We start from the raw sequence: 15,414 nt of genomic DNA, 5'->3' as shown, positions 1-15,414 counted from the left end.
GAGAAAATAAATACCAAATCAATTAGGAAAAAATAAATTTTACAAAAATAAAATTTCTTTTAAACATCTTAAGTGGGGTAGATGTTGTGTTCATTTAAAGTCTTGAATGAATATTTGAAATCCCTTGATTCTCCAGATTCTCCAAATTATATAGTTACAGAGTACTAGTAATGGTTGACAAGTGTAAGGTTAAGTAAATACTTTTTTTCTGACATCGCCAAATAAGGCCAAGGGGGCGGGGTTTGCCGTTGACGTCACTGTCCTCAGAGAACGGTCCCGCCCTCACAGTAGGATGATATATGTCTTGCGTGGACAAGCAGGAACTCATCGTCTGGAGCCGGTTGAAAGCGGTTTATTGCGAATTTTTCATTGATTCAAGAACGTAAAACAGCTAGCAGTATCTTGTTCGTTGTCTTAAACGTTGAAGCTACTGTATTTATCCGTCGTTAGCGCTTAGGAAAGAGAGCGAGCGTTTACTGTCTCTTACCCCGCGCGCGGGTAAAGCGGCTACGGGAAGTTGACTGGGCGGGATAGTGTGTCAGAAATATCTAAATCGACATTTATCGACAATTCTCTTTGAGTGGTAAGTAGAAATATTTTTTTTCGTATTCTTGTTGGCAGTGTGTGATATTTGTGTCACTTTCTCGTCGACGTTTTTCCTTTAGCTAATTTGAACGGTTAGAATGAGCGCGATCTCGTGGCTTTGTCAGCTGACTAGCGGTGGTCGAACCTGGAAAAAAAAATACCAAGGTCTCTTTACGATTAGTTAACAACCCTGTCAGTGGTGTATGTTGTTTTATGCATAAAATATATTTTTAAGGTTATTTTGGTGTTTTAATACAGTAATTTTGATTTAAAACGTTATATTAGCTGTTAGCGGGCGTGAATGAATGACGACACGTGTAGTGTCTGAGCCGGCGCGCATAGAAAAGATAGATATCACCTTGTTAACCTAAAAAGCCATATACAGCCAATACAGAATTTCTGTATTGAAGTGGTGTAGTACTTTATTTTCATATTAATATCAGCGAATTGTGGCCGTTTGAAACGGTCGTTTTTAGGGTTGTTCTCGAGTAATTTGGTTCCTCAAGCTAACGCTAGCGAGGAAGTGCGTGTCTAGCGCAAGCGGGGAAAACTGGCTCGAACAGCCCTAGAGTGACAGTCAACGCATTTCGTCACGAATTTTCTGCATTTCTTTGCCAATAAAGGCTGCATTGCAGGAATGTGCTGGAAAGCCACATGACACCAATACGCTAGCTGCTGTTTGTTGTCACAGAGCTTAAAATATTAATCAAAGTACTGCCTTCTCGGGCTTGTAAAACAAAGTGGCCCTATTGACTTTGAACGCTGTGTTTTGTTTTTTTAGTTCTGCTTTCATTTTATGACCTTGATTGTGTTGGCTTGATGATTGTACTAAAAGCTGTCGCTTTTGGTTCATGCATAAGCTGCCATATGGTGTATAAATGTATTTTATATCTCAAAAAGAGTTTTGATCTATGATCATGAACGTATTAATTCTGTTCTGGGTGCACCCCAGAGACCTTTCTAGAGACCTTCAGCTCTTCTATATAAAAAAAGAACGTGTGTGATAAGTGTGTAACTTATGTCCAAGTTCTGGCCCCTCTGCAGTGAAATCGTTGCGTAACACGGGAACCTTCCCACTTTCTCCTCTTTCTTTTTTTTTCAGGAATGAGCTACCATTCAACCAGCGTGTCTGTTGCACAATGGATGTCCGCTCTGTCTGCCTAATTGCCCAAGCCAAAACAAACTGTAACAGATCTAGTCTATTCAGAGGATAGCAATAGGCCCTCACTCCACCCTCTCCCTTAACGTTACACATCAGTTTAGAGCAGAGCAGTGCAGATTCTCTCTCTAGTGTCTGGATTGCTTTGATTTGCTGGTTTAGCGAAGGGGCGAAGGTAGGTCTGAGGCAGAAAACCGATTTAGAAACACTAGTACCTCAATTATCTGGGGATTAAAATATCCAGTGTGCTGCTGCTTTTGATTTATTTATATAATTTGGTTCTCCCTGTAAGATTGTGAAGTTTTTTTCTGTATAACTTGAAAACCATCTACGCACAATGGTGTCGACAACTCTGGCCACGGTAACCATTTTGACCACCCTTGCCGCTCAAACGCATCTGTCAGATTATCTATGGCTACTAATCGTAGGCTTCATCATAGCATTTGTCCTGGCCTTTTCGGTGGGTGCTAATGACGTCGCCAACTCGTTTGGTACGGCGGTAGGATCAGGTGTAGTTACCCTTAAGCAGGCCTGCATTCTTGCTACTGTGTTTGAGACGCTTGGCTCTGTGCTGCTTGGAGCCAAGGTCAGCGAGACCATCCGCAAAGGCATTATCGATGTGACCATGTACAACGGCTCGGAGCACGTGTTGATGGCTGGATCAGTCAGCGCTATGTTTGGTGAGTAATTTATGAAGCTCAATACTAATTTTATTGTGTGCGAAATTGAGGTTTCTCTTTTTAAATGTTCTGTTTTCACTGCCCTTCAGGCTCGGCTGCATGGCAGTTGCTTGCTTCTTTTCTGAAGCTTCCTATTTCTGGGACCCATTGCATTGTTGGAGCTACCATTGGCTTTTCGCTGGTCGCCAAAGGTCAGCAGGGCGTCAAATGGCTGGAGCTTCTTAGAATTGGTGAGTCAGCTGCATTCACGAAGATGATTTATTGTGGTTGCCTTTGTGTGAGTGTTACATTAAGTCATGAAACTGGAGATGTGTTTGCTTCCTTAAGTATCATTGTTCTTTGTTCTCTTACAGTTGCTTCATGGTTCCTCTCACCTCTCCTCTCCGGCATCATGTCTGCCGTTCTTTTCTACTTTGTCCGCATCTTCATCTTACAAAAGGTAAATAAACTGATCTTATTTTTTAAACTTAGTTTTAAAGGTGACCTATTATGCCCATTTTTACAAGATGTAAAATAAGTCTCTGATATCCCTACAGTGTGTTTGAAGTTTTAGCTCAAAATACTCAAAAGATAATTGGGTATGAGCCAAAATGTGCCGTTTTTGTCTTTGTACCTTTAAATGCAAATGAGCTGGTGCTCCCAACCCGTTTTTTTAGAAGAGGGCAGAGCTTCAAGATCCAGCAAAAACAAAACCAGACAATCTCACGCACTGAAAATGTTAAAAACTCTCAGTAGTTATGCTTAGTATATGTTCAAACTGGAACCGGTTTAAAAACCGATCATCTGATTGTATTGTGCATAATAAATGTGCGTTTATGAATTACAGAGACCTGGAGCATAGCATAAAATTAATGACATAGCAAACAAACAGGTGATGCTTTTTTTGGAGCTGAAGTTTGCGCACAAAGCGTTGGTATTGATCCCTAAACATATAGGGGACTTTCTATTGGACATTTCCTTCCAAAATTGAACCACAGTGTCCTCAGCAGCTCAAATATTTTCGTTGGTGTGTCCCGAAACACAACACTTGTAATGCCTGTTTGGCACTGACATTGTATATATCCAGCAGCTACAGCAGGAAAACAGTAATGCTGCTTCTCACTTATGGCTGTGTTTGTGTTAATAGGGCATCACAAATGGACAGGACTTTTTCCCTACGATGACTTCATCATAGTTCAGAGAGACTGTTTATAATTTATTGGGATTATAAAAAAAAAATGAGTGGGTGGATTTTGACCAGGCTGGTTGTTTTCACATACTGCATCTGTTGAAACACCTTATAAAAGTGACTTTTGCATAATATGTCCCCTTTAATGAATTACTTGGATGTATAATGAGAAGAATATTATATAAGGTCATCCCAAAGCTGGGTGTTGGCTAAGAGTCTGCGCTTTGTAATTTACAGAAAGATCCCGTGCCCAACGGTCTGAGGGCCCTGCCTTTCTTCTACGCTGTTACAATGGGAATCAACCTGTTCTCCATCATGTTCACTGGCGCACCGAGTGAGTATTGCTCTATGTCTGTCTTTTGCATGCCCATTAACACCCTAACCAGATGCCCAGACTCTGCCAGACTGTGTTTACAGTGCTTAAGGCAAAGCAGTGTTTAACCAGTGGGCTCTGGAGAACTCAGTGGAGCACTCATGACGCGGACATGTGGTGCCTGTATTCGTGACCTCAGTCAGTGTTTTTTTCCTTCTCCATCATAGGAGAGGAAAAAACAGTGGAGTAAAGAATTCATGCCCATGAAAAAGAACTCCACAACCACAGTAGAGAAAGCACCATGTTTTTGAGTGCCAATAACTGTTGAGCTCTGAATACTTATGCCTTTTGAATTTGAAACCCTATTAAATGAGCAACTTTTGCTCCTTTTTGTTTTCTCTTACCCACAGGGCTCAACAATTCAAGAAGTCAACTGGCCTGGGCCGTTAAATGAAGGCTTCAGGCCAGAGTATGACGCAATACGCGCCCTCGGAGTGTGCACACATATGCACTCCCAGGCGGGCGCGCTTTACGTAGGCACAGCAAGGTGCAGCATACACACATTCACAGAGCAACACATACCTTCTGTTTTAGACATACTTATATGTGGACAGTCTAGTAATGCAAGTTAGTTATGGGAACTTCAGTACTTAAATATTAGCGTAAGATTAAGTTTAATTGTTACAAAACCTTTTGACTTATTAATGTTAAATGCTTAAACCATTCAGATAATGTGTAGTGGTTTTCATCTGACACACTGAGCGCAATTTATAAAGATTAATACACTCTCAAAATTAAAAGGCTGTCCTCTAGAGTCCATTTAATCTTCCAGTCACTCCAGGACTCTGAATCAATCAGAATGAGGTTTCTCTTCAGCCAAATTCATCAGCTGACACACGTCATATAAATTGTTTGAGCACACCAGGTCAATGACATCACATTGTCTCACACCAATTCAGGTCAGCATTGTTGGCCATAGCAGAGAAATCCTAACATAAGCTTAACCTGATCTTTGGCCACGCTTGGTAACATCGTCATGTCATCTGCTGTTGGATTAGCTGTAAAGGAACCAGATCACCAGACACAGTCCCTGCACTCCTCCCACTCTCAGCCTGTTTAAGGCAGTTCACTCAGGTTCAGTTAATCCAGAGCGTCTCTTCCAGGACAGGACAATACCAGCACTCGCTGGGGGGGTCGAGACGCATGCGGCATGTCATGAATTGTTGATCGACCTCCTTTGTCTCCTAAAGGGAGCTGAACGCATGCCCTGTAAAACTTCAGTCAGTATGTGACTAGGTGGAGTTTCCTTGAAGCAATGTGTTTGCGCTGGTACTTGGAATACCTTGTTATTCTGGTTTTGTTTTAACCGTTTGTGCAGTATGAGGGTGATAACACATTCCAACTCACATACTGTACAAAAACTTCAATCAAACCGCTCTGGCATGTCATATATAGGTGCAATATGCACATGAAGTCAGGGATTCGTTTCTAATAACGCCATTTCCCAAACGTGGTGCCTCTTGACACTTTGTTAATCATGTGCTATAACCCACCCCCGCCCCAGTTTCACCACACAGACGTACGGTCATTCAACAACCACAGTGCCTGGAAAGTTCTCCCCATGCAAAACACAGATGACACATAAACCCTCTTTCTGTTTTTAATGGCAGCAGCCCTCAACATTTGAGACTGGAGTAGGCGACACAATTATTTGTTTGTTCTAAATTCTACTTTTAGCAGGGCTCGTATAAAATGCTTAAAGTACTTGAATTTGGCTTCTTGAAATTTAAGGCCTGGAAAACACTTGAAAATAGCAATATTCCTGAAGAGGTACATGTAAAGTACTTTATTTAAAAACAATGTATCTATGAAATAAGTGTTTAATATTTTATGTATCTTTAGTATATTTTCACCCAAAATTCAAGCAATTCAAGAAAACAAAATACGTTTTTAGCTTATTTCAGTTAATAAAACAAACAAAAAAGAATAAAACGTAGTGGTAGTACTAACAATGTCGTGTAAACATAAACCAAATAAACTGAGTAATTTATGCTGGAACCGCTCCGATTGATTCAAATTTCTGACTTTGATCATTTATTTCAAACAATTCACTAGCAAAAAAAAAACAGATCAAATTAAAAGAATGAATTTTGACATTGCTTGTAATGATTTTAAAAAGCATGTAGTGAAAGAAACAGTATTTTTGAAACTCCGAATTAGTTAAACCATTGCATCACAAAGTGATTCAGTGTTTTAGAGTGCGCCAATTGGATCTTGTATCACGAATCATTTGATTCAGATTGGGACTTCAGATCGTGTGTCTCACGTGGGGTAGTGTTTGATTTAGATCGGGACTTAGGAGTGGGTTTGTAAATCATTTGATTTAGATTGGAACTTCGCATATCACAAATCATTTACTTCAGATCAGGACTTTGGAGTGCAGATCACAAACCATTTGATTCAGATCAGAACTTTGGAACGGGTTTGCGAATCAGTTCATTTAGATTGAGACTTCGGTGCAGGTTTATGAATCATTTGATTCAGTGTGGGACATCAGAGCACGTATTGCAAATCTTTTGTTTCGGATCAGGATTTCAGAGTGGTTTTGCATATATGTGTGTATATATACAAATATATATATATATATATATATATATATATATATATATAATATATAATATATAATATATATATATATATATATATATATTTTTAAATTAAACGGTAGAAAACATCAAACTATTAAGGTGGTGCAGTTACAAATCCCTTAGGAAAATTAACCGTGGTTTTAATTTGAAATAGAAGACATTGTTTGATAAGTGAGATCTCTGAATGAAGTTTTTGAAAATTAAAGTAGTGCTTAAAATCCTTGAAAGTTCTGGAATTTCAATTTACAGTATCTGTATGAACCCTTAGTCTTAGTCAACTAGTTTTCAGACTTCTTTTAAATAGTTGGAATAAACCACATGACAATTGCTCAGATTTTTCCTGGAAGAGTCTATACTGTTGCCAAAAGTCAGAGCCAGCAGGTTTTGGGCAAACACAGTTGCCGTATTTCACAGAAAAACACATAGTGCATGATGGGCATAGACTATGATGTCACTTGTTCCAACTAGTTTAATATTTAGAGGTGATTTTAGAATACAATCATAAACATTTACAACATCATCAGGTGTCTGACTAAAAAATCTTTTCAGATTTTAAAATTTATATAGTCTGAAGTTGTATTACTCATATTCCTAATTTAAAAATAAGGGCTGTGGTGATTGGCTACACCCTCCCGCCCCCAGTACTTGAATGCTTGTTTTCCGGTCTGCTTCCCCTTTTGGAAAAACAGACAGTGGGGTGTTTTGGTTACCCTGGGGATATAAAGCAAACACGAAAGGCAGCAATAACAGACTTTGTGGATTTGAAACGGAATGTTTTTATATTTGGCTAGACTGATTCAGCAGGACTCCAAACAGTATACAGTGTCAAAAAGAACATTTTGTTTAAGATTCGTTTGCTGGCAGGGGTCAAAAAACTGGGTGTGTCTCAACAGACACCAAACAATATCCTGGTAGTGCTACAAAGATAGAATATTATGACACCATAAAAGTTTATTTCATTATGTCAGTTAATTATCAAATAAATGCTGTGAAATTCTGCGACGGACACGCGGCAATCAAAGACCACGAATGATATAATTGGAAAAACACCAGTGCCCAGCCCACAATGACTCACAAACCATCATCATCCCGTCACCAGGATGAGGTACGATGCTGAACGCGTCTAGAAAAACAACTTGTGTTATTGTGTAATAAAGGCCATGGGATAGCAGATTTTATTGTGAGGTGAAGCAGGAAATGAAGCCACTTCCATTCATTCATCCCACTGCATGTTTGTGGTCTGGCTGCTCCCCTTTTGTGGGGGAGTGTTTGTCAAACTACGTTGATGTGAGCATGAATGCATTCCCTGCCTAACTCGCATGCTCTAGGCTGCATTTTTCACACCATAAGCAGGAACCATGCCAGACTGCCGTACTTGATAACTGAGCCCCGTTTGTTGGCCTTTCTCTTATTTCCATCATTCACCCCTTCACCTCCTCTGGACACACCTGTTCTGTCCCTTTAGATGCTGCTAAGTCATTTGGGTTTTGGAAAGTTCAGCTGTTCCTCCCTCACGTAACTCATGCGCTCTATTCAAAGAGAGTGACGCTTCTTGTGTCTTGTCTCCTGAGATTGAACTAAAGTTGCATAACCAAGGCACGCAGCGGCACGGCATACCCTGCAGCGGCACGGCATACCCTGCAGCGTCCTGCAGTAGTACGTGCCCCACTGCTCCATGTCCTCTTATCTCTCAACTTCTCTTTTTGTTTATTTTTCACAGCCCTATTCCAATAAAGCCACTTTTTCCATTTCATTCGGACAAAGTCTGGCTCTGAGTATTTCCGATACTTTCTTTGACCCCCTTTTTGGTCTCCCGGACCTATGTTGACACATTTCATTGTCTGTCTGTGGTTTTTGAACCCTGTGGGGAATTCGTAAATGGCTGACTTGCTCTGCCAGCACTCTTCCTTGAGCATGCAGCACACATTCTTCATCACCGCAGCTACCACCGCAGTCTTGGCTCAGATATAACCTTTCTGCAGAAGTGGTCACGTTTTTTTGTTCCCACCCGTCCTCCCAAAGAGGTGGGGGTGATAACTTGCTGCAATAGCCTTTTAAGGCACCCGCACTTGCTGACCATATGGTATGGCGGCCTTGTGCGCTGTCTTGTCACTGCAACATTTTGGTGCTGTTTACAATCGCATCTCACCTGAACTGTTATGTAAGAGGACAGGCCTTGTGCTTGCATTCTGAATGTGACCAAGATATTTGACACTTGGTTGCAGTCGTTGTTTTAGCTAGCGTTTCTATGGACTCCTAAACAAGTGGAGCAAGATGTTTTTTACAATTCTCTTCACAATAGTCTTCTAACTGATAAATGATAGCCTGAGGCTTAAGCATTATTCTTTAAATATGCACTTCTTTTCTTCGAAAAGGGTGTGCAAGCAACTTTTGGATGCAGTAAATCCACTTATGATTTATTAATGTTTAACTCCAATGCCATTACTAACAACCAGGAATCCACAATGTCCCTGTCCTTTCCCTAATGCTGTTTGTGTTGATGGTAGCACATGCTGCCTGTTGTCTCAAAAGCACCTTTCCTTTCTTCCCCTCCTTTCCCTCGACACCCCTCTTGGCCCCTTTCCCCCTGTGAATGATGGGACTGCAGTGCTGGGCTTCGATAAGCTGCCCTGGTGGGGAGTGCTGCTCATTTCCATTGGCTTCGCCCTGGTCACCGCCATCATCGTCTGGTTTGCTGTCTGCCCACGGCTAAAGAAGAAGATCGAATGTAAGTATCTGTCTTTATTCTTTGTGTTTGTTCTAACCATGTAAACCATAAAATCCATGTAATCATTAGCAATAGAAATATGAGTCTCATCCAGTTGGATCAAGTCATTTCCAGAGCGCAATCTGAAAGCATAGCCATTGCCAAATAGATTACTGAAAGGAAGATGAATGGGTGGGGCACCTCAAGGGTTTGTGTTAGACCCATTACAGTTGTTGTTTTATTGTATTTGAAGACATAACAATATATCAACCTTTTAAGGCTTGTTTTCTTTTAATAAATATATATGCTTTAAATTGATATTTTTCAGGCCCTATAAAAGTCTGGACAGCGATCTGTAGACATGCAAGATTTATTAGTCTTAGGCCAAGCACCAGGTGTTCATTGGGGATAATACCTTGCAGATTAAAGATGCTGGCAGTGGATAGCAGTTAAGACGATATACTCTTTAAAGGAGTGTTCTGGATTCAATACAAATTAAACTCTGTATGGATTTTACTTTGTTTAAATTATTTTTTTCCTTGCAAATGGCATGCAAAAGTACAGGATTTATTTAGTTACTATGACTTTCTTTTTTTAGCCATAATAGCTTGTAGCAAGGCTGTAAGCAATTGCTTCGTTTCATGTTAATGTATTTTAGTACAGTATAGAATGTTTATTATTTACTACCATGTTACTACCATGTTTCTACCATGGCTTTAAATGAGATTTTACATTAGAGGAGAGTCCGTTTCTGTGGATTAACTGCATGTCACAGATATGTTAAAGTTGTGAAATATAGTTAAGCATGTGATCTCAATTATAGTTCATGGTAACCTATATGTTCTTAATCACATGGCCGACTAAAACACACAAAACATTTTAACACAGCATGTGATCTCAATTATAGTTCACAGTAACCTATATGTTCTTAATCACATGACAAGACTAAAACACGCAAAACATTCTAACACAAACTCAACTTTCTAGAAATACCAGCTTTAGACTAGAATGTTCTGTATGTTCTAATATAGTGATTTAACACAAACAAACCAAGTCATCTAGTCTTTTCTTTCTAAAGCTGTATAGTCTGGCTTTGCATTGACGGCCTAATTGGGTCATAGTGAGCCACTAATTGGTCTTTGGCTGGTGAACTGGAATAGCTGCGGTCCATTTGAGGTGTTGACAGGGAAGTAGCTCAGGCTCATTGAGCTAAGGTGTATGTCTACAGTTCGATGTGGCTTTTGCTGCTAAAATAGAATGCGTGTGCTTTGACACCTATGAGCAGATCAGTGGACGATGAACCGGGTTATGTCAGGCTGTCCTTGAAATGTAGGGTTATAGTGACAAGCAAATAGTTTGTCTCTCAAAGTTTATAGAATCGAGAACTCATGTGATGGCCATGTGCTTTCTAGCCTTTGTACTTTAAGAAATTATTGATTAGATTTGCCTTTACTCAACTAATTAAGGTTTTTAATTTAATGTTAATACTATATATATATTTTTTTTTTTTGAAAAGTGACATTTATGCAGCCCTTGGCCTGTAGGTTTAAATTAAATAATTAAATGGAAATAATCTTATACAGGTGAAGTAAAGTCTTCCAGTCCCTCTGAGAGTCCTCTGATGGAGAAGAGGGAGCTGCATGAAGTTCACAGTCCCATCCTGAAACCTGTCCCTGAGGAGTCCAATGCCCTGTCCTCTAACAGCCCCTCTGCCCCCACTCTATCTGAGGAGCGCAGGGTCACCTTTGACATTGGAGATTCAGATGACGCAGATCAGAAGGACTGCAAAGAGTCAGAGACTGGCAGTGGTAAGTCCCTCACATGCCATACCAATCATGGCATACGTTTACTGTTTTTGTCGAAGATCAATCATGTAACTTGATTCTGTCTTCAGCAGCTCAGAAGACGGCCCATGTTCATTTCACCACCGGCCCCACTCACATTCCTAGCAATGGTTACTCTCAGTACCACACAGTTCACAAGGACTCCGGCCTCTACAAGGACCTGCTGCACAAACTCCATCTGGCAAAAGTGGGAGACTGCATGGGGGAGGGCGGCGACCGGCCCATCCGTCGTAACAACAGCTACACATCATACACCATGGCCATCATTGGTATGCACGGAGACTTCAAGCCCAAAGAAGGTGACTTCCGTGCTTCTGAAGATGGAGACAAGGAAAAAGCCAACGCCCAGGAGAGGAAGCGCATCCGCATGGACAGCTACACGAGTTACTGCAACGCAGTGGCGGAGAATGGGGCACCTGAAGGCCTTGGTGATGGCGAGGTTGCTTTGGAGATTGCCGACGATGATGCTGGGAGCAGCCGTAGTTCTTTGGACGAGGATAGAGCTGATGCTGACAGACCTGAAGTGTCAATGCTATTCCAGTTCCTGCAAATTCTCACCGCCTGTTTTGGCTCCTTTGCTCACGGAGGAAATGATGTCAGGTAATGCAGATGCATTGAACTGCAGATTGCTCAAATTAGATTTGAGAATGCGTTACAGTCTTAAGCACTTAAAATAATTAGTGGTGTTTGCGAAATCTCATTTGTCTATTATTATAGGTTCCAGACAAAACTTGTCTCGCGCAATTTATTGTGGACGTCCGAATATTCGTACAGCAGGCGAAAAATCAGATGTAAAATCCCATAGACTTCACATTGGACCAAACTTTGTGATGCCATATCTCCACATCAGAATGTTGTAGAGAGACTCAGCCTAGCAAGCAAGCAATAAGTGGAGACATTTCAACTTCCTAGCCACGCTGTAGCAGTCAGTTACAGACTTGGCTTAAAAAAGTTGATGGTATATCTCTAGATCAGAACATTGTAGAGACAAGTGGGTGGCCTCTTTTGACTCACACTGGACTGTTATGTAATTACCATCATGGAAACTGTCTAGTCGCGCCCTAGCAAACATTTAGACCACCGCAATAACCATATAATAAATTTAACTTGACATATTTATGTAATCATAATAACGTGGAGACATAGGGATGGGCTCTTAACGCCCTTGATTACTCTTTATCAGCAATCTGCTATGACCTTGATGGCAATCTAGCCATGCCCCTGCATCCACTTTTGCGCACACTAGTAACCCAAACTCAAAGCAAAGAGAAATATCTTAAAATCTGAAAGTAACGCATGGGCGTTTATATAATTCAAACTGGCAGGCAGTTCATTATTGACAGCTGTCAAGCCACTCCCTAGCAACCTGTAGCAATACATGACTTCTGACATGCTTCACAAGCTCGCAGAGAATATCTACATGCTAATAGTGATTATGTAAGTGCTAAAAATCCTGACTAATTGTTAGAATATGATGTTTTGCAAGCACCACTTTTTTTTTTTTTTTTTTTTTTTTTTTTTTTCAGAAAAAGTACATGTAGTTTAACTTCTCTTTCTCTTTCAGTAACGCAATTGGTCCCCTGGTTGCCCTGTGGCTGGTCTATGAGAGTAGCTCCGTTATATCGAATGCACCGACTCCAATCTGGTTGCTGCTGTATGGAGGAGTGGGCATCTGTGTCGGTTTGTGGGTCTGGGGCCGTAGAGTCATCCAGACCATGGGCAAGGACTTGACCCCCATCACTCCGTCTAGGTATAAACACACAGCCATGTTGTCATATCAGAAAGCACCTGCTGTACAGAGCACAATCTCCCGACTGGCTGACTTCCCTAAACAATGTTTTGTTTAATTTCAGTGGTTTCAGCATCGAGCTCGCCTCAGCTGTCACTGTTGTGGTTGCTTCCAACATCGGTCTTCCAGTTTCCACCACTCACTGCAAGGTAAGATGGACCTGTATGCAAAACAAACCGATGCAAAGCATAGTCCAATTTGAATGAGATTGCTAGCTACAGCTTGTTGTTGATGGTGTATCTTTTTTTTTGGTTTGATTTCAGGTCGGGTCGGTGGTGGCTGTCGGTTGGCTGCGCTCCAGGAAGGCAGTGGACTGGCGACTGTTCAGAAACATCTTTATGGCCTGGTTTGTCACCGTGCCCATCTCTGGCCTTATCAGCGCAGCCATCATGGCCCTGTTCACCTACGTCATTCTGTGAGGCCTTGAAAGTCCACTCTGCCTCCCTCTCTGCTCACGACGAGCCCCCAACTGCGACCAGGATCCCCAGAGAGAGAGGGCACATCTCAACCTTCCCTTCTCTGTCTCTCTCTACCTGCCCCCCCCTTCCATCATCCCCGTGATGAGTGGGGGATCAAAAAGGCCCCTTTTGATAGAGTCTGTGATTCTTGGCTGCGTTTCTAGCCTGTATTGATGATTTTTGTGTATTGCACCAAATCACGCCATAGGCCACAGAAGAAAACGTCTTTAAACCTAGAATGGTTGCCATTTAAATTCCCTCTTGTACATATGTCAAATCACCTTGTTTATTTGTTTTTTATGTAATTATGTACAGAACTAAGGGTTTTTTTTTTAAGGTAAAATAATTACAATGCAGTATTAGCCTTCAGTTGACACGTGTTTTTCATCACTTTCATAATCTGAGTTTTTTAGAGAAGCGGTATTTCAGTGGGGGAGAGGAATTGAGTTATATTTTCCTTCTCAATATGCATTTTCCACTTTTTTTCAAACAGGCCTGAATAAACTCAAATCTGGCCGCAAATAGAGCCTTATCACACCCATGGTTTTATTAGAGTCTTGTGAGGGTTGATTTGCAAAGTAAATAGGTTGCTCACATCATGTTCCTTAATACAATCTCAGTGTCCTTTTCCAGATGTCTTGTTTTACTTTTAGTTCTTTTGTAGGTTACACTACAAAACGGGCCTCTAAACAGTCATTGTTATTCTTCAAAGGTTTACAATCTCAAATTGTTCTTTTGGTGTTTTACACCACTGTAACTGAGCTGTTAATATTTGCTCTGCTTTGCCCAGCACCTAATAACAACTATAATGGACCAAGCTGTGCTTGGAGATGCAGTTAAACATCTCAGCAGCTACTGCAAAGATTCACGCTTTTCCTAGAAGCACAGAACCGCTCTTCTGTAGTTAGTATGCTGTTGGCGACTCCTTTAAGTGCAGCGCGTCCCCAAATGTTTGCTGTAGACAACTGAACTCCATACGGTGGATTATGGGCCATTGTGCTCAACCACCAAGGGTTGCTGTTGTTGCATACGGATGAGGTTTTACTTGGATACCCAAACTCTCATTTTATCAGTGTAATACTGGACAGGGTTAATTATAAAAAAAGATCCACCTGCCAAAATGAATACAATAATTTGTTTTAGTCAAGAAATATAACAACCAGTGAGCCTCTTCCCTTTTCAAGTATTACAGTAATGCTTTGCTGTGGCGCTTGACATCCGAAACCGTGACTTAGACTTGATGGGAATGAAGTTTCCTTCTGCTGGATTTGAGACCATTGGCTTTCCTGTAAAACTTGACGGATGGTGTAACTCATCTGCTCCAGCCTTCTCGTAGACCTGCTTCTGTAGTACTTCTGCGGAATGTAATACCAGTACAAACACAGTATATGTATATATTTTACAACGGGTTGCTGTTGCAACCCTTACAGCAACACAAATGACTTACCCTATTTAATAGATAGGTGTGGGAAAGTGGTGTTAAATGATGGTTTGGTTTGGACTGAAGGTAGCAGTAGCTCCATCTGGACTGCAGTGAACCACCATTTGAGTGGTCGTTTGGTTGTGAATTTAACACATTTAGACCTTATATAGTTGCTGTAGTTGCCTTAAGGATGTTTTCTTTTCTTTTTTCTTTTTTTTTTTTTTTTAACCAAAGAAAAAAAGGTGGAGACTTTGTTGTTCCACTGGGCTTTGGGAATGAAAAAATAAATGTCTTTTTCAGTATCACCTGTCTGCCTATTTCATTTCAAACAGAAGAAATCATATTTCTTGTGGCGTATTTATTATATGAATTATGATGAAAGAATATTCTATTTTATATTTTTACATTAACAATGCAATCAATATTCTAGCAGGGTTCCAACAGGATTTGAAAAAGTATGAAATTATCAAATCATCAGGTCTGGAAAAGTATGGAAAAAAGAAAGCAGAATATGGAAAAATATTTGTGTTTCCAGACTTTTGGCCCAATTTAGTTTTTATTAAGAAAATTAAGAATTTAATGAAAATACATTTGTCATAAAAGTATGTTTTTATGGCAGCTGTTTAGTGATTGATAGAAT

General features: G+C 40.6%; 1 protein-coding gene across 2 annotated transcripts; it reads left to right on the top strand.

Moving 5' to 3' along the window:
* Positions 1-289: 289 nt before the first annotated feature.
* slc20a1b (solute carrier family 20 member 1b) lies at positions 290-14,999 on the top strand. Of its 2 annotated transcripts, none has more exons than XM_051121228.1 (11): positions 290-583; positions 1,688-2,424; positions 2,514-2,654; positions 2,778-2,863; positions 3,830-3,926; positions 9,162-9,281; positions 10,844-11,068; positions 11,158-11,704; positions 12,669-12,854; positions 12,958-13,042; positions 13,157-14,999. In XM_051121228.1, exons 2-11 carry the CDS (start codon positions 2,082-2,084, stop codon positions 13,310-13,312), a joined length of 1,986 nt encoding a protein of 661 aa, XP_050977185.1. In that variant the 5' UTR covers positions 290-583; positions 1,688-2,081; the 3' UTR covers positions 13,313-14,999. The 2 variants fall into 2 exon arrangements, with proteins under 2 accessions (XP_050977185.1, XP_050977184.1); XM_051121227.1 differs by having other exon boundaries at positions 11,155-11,704.
* The last annotated feature ends 415 nt before the right edge of the window (positions 15,000-15,414 follow it).

This window comes from Labeo rohita, chromosome 10 (assembly GCF_022985175.1).
Source record: "Labeo rohita strain BAU-BD-2019 chromosome 10, IGBB_LRoh.1.0, whole genome shotgun sequence".
NCBI classification, from domain to species: Eukaryota; Metazoa; Chordata; class Actinopteri; order Cypriniformes; family Cyprinidae; genus Labeo; species Labeo rohita.
The sequence above is the reverse complement of the archived record's forward strand: the minus strand, read 5'-3'. Positions and strand labels throughout refer to the sequence as shown.